General features: G+C 39.7%; 1 gene segment (V, D, J or C); it reads left to right on the top strand.

The window, feature by feature from the left end:
- The first annotated feature begins 1,444 nt into the window (after positions 1-1,444).
- Positions 1,445-9,656, top strand: LOC102148280 (immunoglobulin kappa variable 4-1-like). The segment is given in 5 exon segments: positions 1,445-1,554; positions 1,772-2,114; positions 6,157-6,219; positions 7,480-7,556; positions 7,769-9,656. Coding segments are annotated over 5 exon segments (639 nt in total).
- The last annotated feature ends 1,207 nt before the right edge of the window (positions 9,657-10,863 follow it).

Below are 10,863 nucleotides of genomic sequence, written 5' to 3'. Positions count from 1 at the left end.
AAGAAGAGGACCGTTTATGTACTGGAAAGTGGGCTTTCATCAGACACTGAATCTGCTGGATCTTGAGATTACCAGGCTTTAGAACTGGGAGATGTATACTTCTGTTCTTTATAAGCCACCTCGTTTGTGGTATTTTTGTTAGGAGAACTGATTTTTAAAGTTGTGGTGATTCTATTTCTAATTTCTAGAAATTTGTTTGATTCCTCTTCAAATCAACAGTGATCTTTCATTTTACGTCTCCTGTACCTTGCACACAACATCAAATTTGCAATTTATTTCTTTAAATAATCTCTCATAATTTCATAATTCCAAAAGCTGAAGTCTCGGCAGAACTCTTTTTTCTTTGTTTTTATTGTTTGTCATTCCTATTCAATGTGCCTTAATTTCTTGGATGCTAGGAATCTTTGATTTCTTGATATTGCTGATCCTTAAAAAATTACTTATGAGGTTTCCTGAGGACTTTGGAATGATGTGCCCTTCTCCAGAACAACTTTCATTTGGGGGATGTACCAGTGGGAATATTTTAATGCAATTCCACGATTGGGGAATCTCAGACCCACATAGGCCATCCACACATGGAGTAAAAATCCTCCCAATTGTTGATCAGCAGCCATAACTTCCTAAAGAAATATTGTTTTTATTTTTTCTCTCTCTATTTCTTCAATGAATGCAGAGCCCTCTTTTCAGTTGCTAGCAGTTATGGGAAGGATAGTTTCCAGTTTCTCTTTGTTGACCCTTCATTTGATATTAGAGCCCCTCTGGCCCCTAGCTCAAATTAGGGCCCTCATGTGTTTCCAAATGAGTCAATTGTGTTCCTGTTTTCTATCCCTCTGGGCCTTGCATGGCCCCCAAACCCACACTCATGTGTTTGTGGTGTCCTTATAAGCCTTTAAGGTAAAAATTGCTTCAGAGCTCATTTGCCCATCATAGATTTTTTAAAAAATTGAGCCAAAAGTTCCCCATTTTCTTTTTATCCCTTCTTCTCTCCCTCCTTCTCTCCATTTGTTGCTCCCTCCCTTTGCCCCTTCTTTATTTCCTTCCTTTCTTCCTCCTTTTCTCCTCCCGTCTTCCCTTCCTTCCTTCCCTTTCCCCTCCTTCCGTGGCTCCCTTTCTTTTTCCTTTGTAGTATTTTTTCAGCATGTTTTTTTATTTCACCAGGATGTTGATATGAGGAGTCTAGTCTATCATTTCTGGAAACTGAACCCATTTAAAAACATTTTTAAATTTAAAATAGAAACTCTTCATTAGATCACCTAACAGTTTGTAGTTTTAGGGCTTCTAAGTTGACTTCTGTGTCTTCTCATCATACAAGTACACTTTTGGTGATGTTATTTTTAGCTCTGGATTTGCATTAGATACTTTCACAGCCCACTGCACATGCAATTTGCTTCTTTACTCATGAGTGCTTTGCATAGGCCTCTGCAGGTGCAGAGCAGCTGCTCAGGTTTTATAAAAGGGGCCTTTGCAGTGTGAGCTGAGCTGCATCAGGCAAGCAGGCAGGCAAGATGATGTGGCAGACACAGGTCCTTATGTCCTTATTGCTCGGGGTCTCAGGTGAGAAATTTAAAAGTGCCTAAGTACTTTTGGAGTAATACCTTTTTAGAGTTAAAAAATTAATTTTAAGATATAGTGGGAAATGCTGGCTATTTCCAAAATAGACCCAAATATGTGCTGACATGTAATATCATTAGAAAGCACATTTTAAATTACATATTTCAATGTGTCTATGATAAAGTGTGTGTGTATCATCATTATCCATTTGTGTTTGCAGGTACCTTGGGGGACATCATGATGACCCAGTCTCCAGACTCCTTGGCAGTGTCTCTAGGAGAGAGGGTGGACATGAAGTGCACGGCCAGTCAGAGTGTTTACCACTACTTAGCCTGGTACCAGCAAAAACCAGGACAGGCTCCTAAGCCCCTCATCTACTCAGCATCTACCAGACCATCTGGGATCCCTGACCAATTCAGTGGCAGTGGATCTGGGACAGATTTCACTCTCACCATCAGCAACTTCCAAGCTGAAGATGCGGCAGTTTATTGCTGTGAGCAGTATTATGGTAATCCTCCCACAGTGCTTCAGCCTCGATCACAAACCTCCTCCCCAAACCATGGGTCAGTGAGTCTTTTCTGCACCAGCTGCTTCTTCTCCACACAGCTGTGAACATACATATTCCTCTATCTACCTGAGAGGTCGTATCTCCTGACTTATTTCTGGAAGCATTTGTAGGGCCCAGGATAAAATTAAGGGTGTTTGCTCTTTCTGGATCCTGTTTTATTGAAAACAAAAATGCTGTAAAGATCTCTTAGAGATCAGAAGGTTTTGTGTCACAGGACCTGCGCGTTTCCTATGGACTGATGGCGTGATTCAGCCAGTAAGGCTTGTCTCTACTCTCTGGAGAAAAGTTCAGTGAATTTTATACCCTGATGGATCATTTCTCACTTCTTTGTGTCTCCTTGACTCTGGAACATTTCTATATCAATTCCTAATTCTCCTGATCTCCTTTCTTTGTCTGCAATCACCCTTCTAACTCTGGACCATCCCAGTAATAAACACTTGACCTCTCCTGTCCAAAACCTTCCAAAAAGAAGGTAGTATCCCTCTCTTGCTTTCTTTCTTCCCTTGGACACAGTTTCCAACCAAGCCTTTCTGGTCACTGTCACTGAAGTTGCTTTCCTATTCTATCTCCTTTTGTACAACCCTTTTATCTTTTCTCCATTTCCTCCATTGTACTCATCCTTACAAGGGCAATTCTCTAATTCTTTAACCCTGTGACTCTTGAAATGTTCACTCTTTTCTCATCATTTTTCAACTTTCTCTTCAAATTCACCCCAATGGGCACTGAAGTCTAACTTTGTGACTGCAGAAAATCATGGTTCTACGTGTGCTATACCTTGAGTCCCTTGGACAATATTTAATTAACATGCCAATTTCAGTGTAAAAATGGAGAAAGTCAGTCATTTTAGTATTTTTTCTTCACCTCCTTCTGAAATACAGGGGTTAATGAAATTTAGCTTCAAGAAAGATCCCAGCAAACCTGATCAGTGAAGTCTGAATACTCTCACCTGCATAACAGATTCTAATAATAATCAGAAATACGTTTAAATTATTGTCATTGAGGAATTCATGTCTTTAATTCATTCAAGATGTTTGTTTTGAGTGCTTACTATGTGACAAGTGCAATAATATCTGCTTTCATTCTAGATGGCCGAGCCGGAAAATAAACAAGAACATTAGTAAATATTTATTCTATCCTTTTGTAGGTGCTATTAGTAAAACTAAAGCAAGGAAGGTATAAAAGCATGCAGGGGTAAGAGTGAGTGGAAATTTAAGACTAGATGGTGTAGTAGTTAGTTATTGTCATGTAATAAACTACTCACAAAATACAGTGGCTTAAAATGGTAGCTTTTTTATTCCTGTTATGTTTATGGGTTAGCTGAGTAGTTCTGTTAATACGGGCCAGACTTGATTGATCTTGGCTGGCCTGCTTCTGTGTTTAAAGTCAGCTGACAGGCCAACTGGATGCTAATTAATATAGAAAGGCTCATGTTTCTTTCATCTCTTTCACATTTCTGTAGTTGGTTGACCATCAGCTGGGACTGTCTGGGTGAGGACCTCATGTCCTTCTTCAACCGGCAGACTAGTCTCAACTTCCTATGTCAGTTGGCAGGGTCTCAAGAGAGAAAGTCAAGCCACATAAGGCATCTTCACGCCTAGACTCAGTACGGTCACAATGTCCCATTTGATGCATTTTAATGATCAGTGCAATTGATGCTATTGAAAGAGAGTGTAAATAGCCCCTACCTCTTGATAAGAGGAAATACAAAGTTATGTTGCTAAAAGCATGGATATAAGGAGGCATGGTGGACCCCCCCTTAAGAAAAGAGGATCCATTTTTGCAATCCATCTGCTATAGAGGGTCATGGGAGAAGGTGGGCCTGTTAAGGAATGACAATCAAAGTCTTAATGTGGTGAGGTAATATGTCATAGAATTATCTCCAGGCAATAGAGTTTTAGTTAGAGGAAATGGCAGATTTCTGGGGCAGAAATGTGAGCAGTGTGTTAGAGAAATAGAGGGAAGCCAGTGTTGCTAAAATGGAGTGTGAAAGGGGAAAGTAGTGGAAATAAGATCAAAGAAATAATGAGGAGACCACATTATATAAGACTTTGTAAACTTCTCTGATTTGGGTTTTATTTTCAGTGATCTGGTAAGTGTGATAGTTTTGAATAGAACAGGGCATGATTTGATATGTTCCTTTATAGTATCTGTCTGTTAGGGGCCCATTGCTATCGTCCAGGCTGGGGATGATGACAGCTTTTGTCTATGGCAGTAGCAGTAGAGGAGGTGAGAAGTGTTATATTTTGAAGATAGAGATAACAATACTCTATTCATATTGACAAGGAGTGTGAGAGAGAAGTCTGGGGACTACATTGTTTTTCTCTGAGTAACACAAGGGTGGAGTTGCCATTTATTTAGATAGAGATAAATGTGACAAGAGTAGATTTGTTGTGGGAGAGCAGGAATTTCTTTTTGGGCATTTTAAATTTTAGAAATGTATAAAACCTCCAAGTGCGGTTGTAGAGTAGACCATTGGATATATGAGTCTAGAGCTCAGGGGAGAGAACTGGACTGGAGATTAAAATGTTATAACTGGTTACAATGGAATAAGTGTTGACTTGATTACAGGTCCAAGGACTGAGCTCTGAGGCAGGAGATATGAGCAAGAACTAGGCAAGGAGTCTGAGAAGGAACAGCAGGATGGAAGAGAAGCAAGATAACGTGATGTACTGGAGTTCAGAGAAAAAGGTGTATCTAGGTGGAGGGTGTTGTCAACATATTAAATGCTGCTGATGGGTCTGGTGAAGGGCAGACTGGGATGTGGGCACAGAATTTCTTAATATGGAAGATACTGGTGACCTTGAGCATAGAGGTTTCAATGAGATGGTGTGGGTAAGATCTCGAACGGAAGAAGCTCAAGAAGGAATGGGAATAGAAGGTTTGGAAGTGGTGACTATATACAACTCTTTCAGTGAGCTTTACAGTAAAGCAGAAGATGAACCAGACCATAACTGGAGAAAGATGTGAGATCAAGAGAGTTTTTAACAAAGATGTTTACATGCTGATGGGAATGATGCTAAAGAGAGAATAGTGATAATTCAGGAAAGAAGGAGAAGTGCCAAACATTGCTGTTGAGTAGGCAAGAGGTATGGGATCAGAGGAAGTTGCCTCAGTTGGGAGGGCTGTCTGCTCATCTACAGTAACAGGAAGGAAGGCAGAGTGTGGTGATATAGATAGCAATGGATCAGAAGAACTTATGGAATGAGCTGTGGAATTTTTCTTCTCATTGCATCTCTTTAGGTAGGAAGCAGGAAATGGGGTAATTGTCTTAAAGTTAGGATGGGGGGAAGGTGTTAGAACTTGAAGAAAGAAGTAAAGGAAAAGAAGGAAGTCTGAATAAACTAGGGAAATGAAATATGGTTGTGGTGCAGGATTGAGGGCCCTCAGGAAGTTAGTCATCATGAATCTAAAGTGAGATAAGTAAGAATTGTCTGTTTTTCTCCAGCCATATTGAGATGTGGGGACAGGTATGTGGAGGGGACAGGTATGTGGCATATTGCTGTAGGAAATGAAATTATGGAAGACCAAGAGAGTTTTTCTGCATAAAGAAGTCATTATAAAGAAGGATCATGGAATTTAAGCAGAGTAAAGAGGGAAATGAAAATATGAAGGACAGAGAAAATGTAGGAAGGTCAATAGATTTCTTAAAAGATAATTTTCAGAAAACAGTAAAATTGTGACTCTCATGGATATATAATAATAATGCAGATGTGTTAAATAATTTATTTTACATGATTTGAGGGAACTAGGGAGATGTTATAACTGGTTCAAAGGAAAAGTCAAAACAGCATGGATGCATATGGAGTAAAGGAATTAATTTCAAATGGAGACTAACTAGTTTTTCCAAGAGGAGATAAGAAAGTCAATTAAATCTCTACTAGATAGGACAGAATTCGCATATCTATCAGTTACCTACAATTTATAAAGAGTTGCAAAATAGCTCAAAGAAAATAAACAGGAGTAGACTCTGATAACTCAAAAAGGCATACTATAGATATGCCTATTTTCCATTGAAATATAACATTTTTTCCCTACAGATTTCAGGTCCTGATGAAGGGTAAGAATTACTGGCAATGGCATACCACATGGAGTGAAGTCAGGTAGTGTCAGTCCTTTGACTTTGTTCTTCTTCAGTACTGTGTTGGCTCTTCTGGATTTTTGTGTGGTTCCTTTTAAAGACTGTAATATCACCACTTATAGGGTCCTCTTCCCGCTAGATATGTCCGTGTTTGTAATTCATTAAAGAAAACATATTTGTGCTAATTTCAAAATCTGAAATTCTAGGTGGACTTGCTTATCTGCTTTCTGTGATTCTGTTGTTACTCATGTTGTTCACATTCTGCTAGTCTCGTTTTCTTAGATTTCAAGAAACCTCCGACATCTTGCTCATGTTGACCTTTCAAAAATAATTTGTGAGGTCTCCTGAGATTGTAGAATGGATGTGTCCTCCTGAAGAGAAGTTTTATGTTTTTTTATTCCAGGTGCTTGTGGCCTCTACTAGTTGGATGGGTAAATCAAGTTCAAAGTTGGAAAGTTCCAGACTCATTTAGGCCATGCATGCTTGGGATGTGAACCCATGTGTGGACTGATCTACAATCACAACTCCCTAGGGAAGGATTTTTTTTTCCCTCTTCCTTTCTCCTTTCCTGTTCTGCAACAAACCTAAGCAGTTCTCCTTGCAGTTCAGTTTCCAGCAGTTGAGGAGAGGCTAAAGTTCAGCGTAGATTTAGTTTGCTCTTTTCCTGAGAGTGGAGTTCTTAGGGGCTCCAGCCTAACGTATGATTGATCTCCCTCAGAACTTCTCACCTGGGCTGTCTCTGGGCCTCCACTTCTGTCTCTCTGGTCTTTACATGGCCCTGGAACCCAAGCTCATGGGTTTACAGTGTACATAGATGCCTTCAGGACAAAGCAGCTTTAGTAATAAAATATATTTTCTTACAGAAAATCCAAAATTTCCCACTATCTATCTTTGCAGAGCTTGAATGGTTTTAAGGACACACACAGACATACACACACACTTATGTGTGTGTGTGTGTTTAACATAAATGTTCTTTGTTACATTGCCTTGTATTGGTTGTAACTTGTGTAAGAGAATGCTATTGATTTTGGAAAATATTTTATATTTCAACTGGTTTCTGAATATTTATTGGAAACTGCAGTTTCTAAATTTATATGTCTTTCATAGTCAAACAGTCACATTTTCTGATGTTATTTTGGCTCTTTCTTTAAATTACATACTTCCACACCACTGCTATGATTTACTTCCATAATCACTATTTGTTCGCATGGTCCCCTCTGGGCCCTGGCTGGCTGCCCAGAGCTTTACAAATGTGCTCTTTCCCTCTGCGACGTGAACTTAGTTGCATCAGGCAGTGCAATGGCAGAAAGATGATATCACAGGCCAAGCTCCTCATGTTTTTGCTGCTCTGGGTCTCAGGTGAGAGATTTAAAAGTACCTCAGTCTATCCAGATTAATATTTTTGTTGATTAGAAAATGATTTAAGTTGCAGAGCAAAATAAGCATTATTTCAAAAACAGACCCTATTATACTTAATAGGGTCTGTTCTCGCATGTAACACTGTAAAAGATGTTTTAAAATTTCTTGACATAATGCCAGTATATATGGTCACTGTTCATTCTCGATTTTAGCTGCCTGTCTGGACATTGTGATGGTCCAGTCTTCAGGGTTCCTGGCTGTTTCTACAGGAGAGAGATTCACCGTCAAGTGCAAGTCCAGCCAGAGCATTAGAAACTAATTAGCCTGGTACCAGCAGAAACAAGGAAAGGCTTGGAAACTGCTCACCTCCTGGGCATCCACCCAGGCACCTGGGGTCCCTGACTGACTCAGTGGCAATGGACCTGTGACAGATTTTCACTTTCACTGTCAGCAACCTCCAGGCTGAAGATGTGGCTGACTTTTACTGTCAGCATTGTTATAGCTCTCCTCCTACAGTGCTTCAGCCTTGAACACAAACTTCCTTAGGTCTGCTTGTCAGCAAGTGTCTAAAGCACCAGCTGCTTCCTCCCCTTGCAGCCGCGCGGACTCGTATACTTTCTCTTCTGCCAGAGAGGCTGTGTATCCTGACTTATGGGATGGTTTGCAGGGCTCAAGAGCTAATTATGGCTCTCAGTGTCACTTTGACCCCTCTGTTGTGGAAGCTTCCTACAGAAAAATGCTGTTAAACCTCTGTATTAGTTATCTATTGCTGCTGTAACGAATTACTGCAAACTAAGTGGCTTCCCATTAGAAATTTATCATTCTACAGTTCCTGTGGTCAAAACACCAAAATGAGTCCCACTGGGCTAAAATCAAGATGCTGGCAAGGCTGCTTTCTCTTTTGGAGGTTCTAGGAGAGAATCTGTTTTCTTGCCTTTGCCAGCTCCTGGAGGCCTCTCAGATTCCTTGGCGAGTGGCCCCTTCCTCTTATTCAAAGGCAGCATCGTTGCATCTTTCTGACCTTTCTTCTATAGTCACATCTTCCTCAGATCAGAGCCAGGAGACATTCTCTGCTTTTAAGGATTTATATCATTAGATTGGGCCCACCCAGATAATCCAGGAGAATCTCATCATCTCAAGGTTCCTTACCTTAATCACATCTCCAAATTTCCTTTTGCCACCCTGTGAGGTAACATATTACCAGGTTCCAGGTTTAGGGTCTGGTCAGCCTTGGGGGCCATTATCTTGCCTTCTCACAGCTTCCCTTGGACTCTTCTCTTACATTGCCAGGAACTTTGTCACCATGTTTTATTCAGTTAGATGCACAGGATTGAACCCAATCAGGCTCCAGCTTGACTCACTAGTTTACAAGATCCAATGAGATTTAGATCCTGATGAACCATCATACCCTGATGAATCACTTCCTGGTGACTTGTTGCCTCTAAATTTTCCTATTTAATTCCTTCTCAGGCTCCTACTTTCCTCTTTTCCTTGCTATTATCCTCCAAATCTTGGAGCTTCAGGTTCAAAACTTTCACCACAGACCCAGATCTGTCTCTTGCCCTCCCTCCCTAAAGACTCATTTTACCGTCCAGGCCTTTTGCTTAATGTCTTCTGATTGTGCTTTGTAGTCCTACCTCAGTTTCTTTGCTTAGTACTGCCTTTATTTTGAAAGCAAAAGAAAGTAAAAGAAAAAAAAGAAGGAAAATGATTTCCCTTATTCATATTTCTTCTTTTAAAGAGCATTCTCTAATTCTGTAATCCTATGTATCATTGGGTACAGATTGCTCCATGACCTTAATCCTTCAGTTATCACATTTTTTCTCTCGGCTCTGACATTTCCTATCCAAGTGACCTTGAGTAAGTTGCTTAACTCCTCAGTGGCATGTTTTCTTACATGTGAAATGGTTACAATAATTGTATCTATTTTTAATGATTGGTGTGAGGCAAAATGAGTCAACATATATAAAATGTTTGGACCCTTCGATGTGAAAGTGCCTGGGCACTATTCTCATTATCATGCTTCACAAGTGGCTCTTTCTTCCCAGTTTATTACCATCCTCAATTTTTATCATATTAATAAATATATTCTCAAACCTCAGGAGTCTTCCAGCTACTGATTTAACTTACATTTGTTGCTTCCGTTTCTTTGTCTGATCTCCTCTTGAATACTCTTGCACAGCCTTGATTTTCAACCCATCACACATTGAAAGTCAGCCATGAGTCTTGAATAATTTTCAGATTGAATAGGAATCTTTTTAGTCATTAGCTGGGTTGTCATTACTTGGCTATTTGGATAACGATAGTATCATTTATGATATGCTTTACAGTTCTCACTTAATACTGATAAAAACCATGTGAAATAGATTTTATCCTTATAAAAATCTCACTGGAGTTGCTTGCAGGCTGCAGCAGTGGTCCCCAAATGCCCATTCACTGACTGGGGCAGAGAGACTACCAAAGAAAACTCTGGGGACCTTGATAAAATACAGATTCCCCAACCCCAATTCTGGGAATCCTGACCAATTTGACTGGATTGTGGCTCAAGATTCATATTGTTAACAAGTTTCCCTGCTGATTCTGATATGCAGCTTATCTGAGAAACACTGATCATCCTTGTTGATTATGAGATTTTGCGTAAGAAACTTTCTTTGAGTTCATTCATTTATAGAGTAATCTTACCTGAAACAATCGTGTTTTATATCAATTGCCTTAGTGTCTTGTCAAGTTAAGCATTTTCCCCAGACTTTTAATTTTCTAATAAAGTGTCATTATTAATATAGTTCTTTGTATTACAGTAAGTCAAAACAGTTTTAAATCTCTCTCTCTCTCTTGTTTTTACTCACAGTTTCTCCATGGTCATTTAAGATGTGGTCAAATTTCAGAGGGATCAGCAACAACCCATCTCACTTGCCCTAGGTCTTTTCCTTTTCATCTTGGAACAGTTAACTTCTCCTGCTCTCAGATGGTGATAGTGAAATAGGGTCATGTGTGGCTTAATGATGAGAATATGTTCTGAGAAATATGTCATTAGGAAATTTCATCATTGTGTGAACATCATAGAGCAAACACAAAGCTAGCTGTTATAGCCTACTACACACCTGGTTATGCGGCACTAATCATATGCAGTCTATTGCTGACCAAAATGTCATTACATGGTGCATGACAGTATTTGATGCTCTGTCCCTGTCAGATTCTTTGCCAGTCAATGGTGCCTTGGTCTACTCTCTGGTCTTAAAGATGAATATAAATTCTTACAGTCTGCTTGGAGATAGTATTTTGCCACCTCAAGAAAACTGTAGGAGCT

The sequence above is a fragment of the Equus caballus genome, chromosome 15 (assembly GCF_041296265.1).
Source record: "Equus caballus isolate H_3958 breed thoroughbred chromosome 15, TB-T2T, whole genome shotgun sequence".
NCBI classification, from domain to species: Eukaryota; Metazoa; Chordata; class Mammalia; order Perissodactyla; family Equidae; genus Equus; species Equus caballus.
The sequence above is the reverse complement of the archived record's forward strand: the minus strand, read 5'-3'. Positions and strand labels throughout refer to the sequence as shown.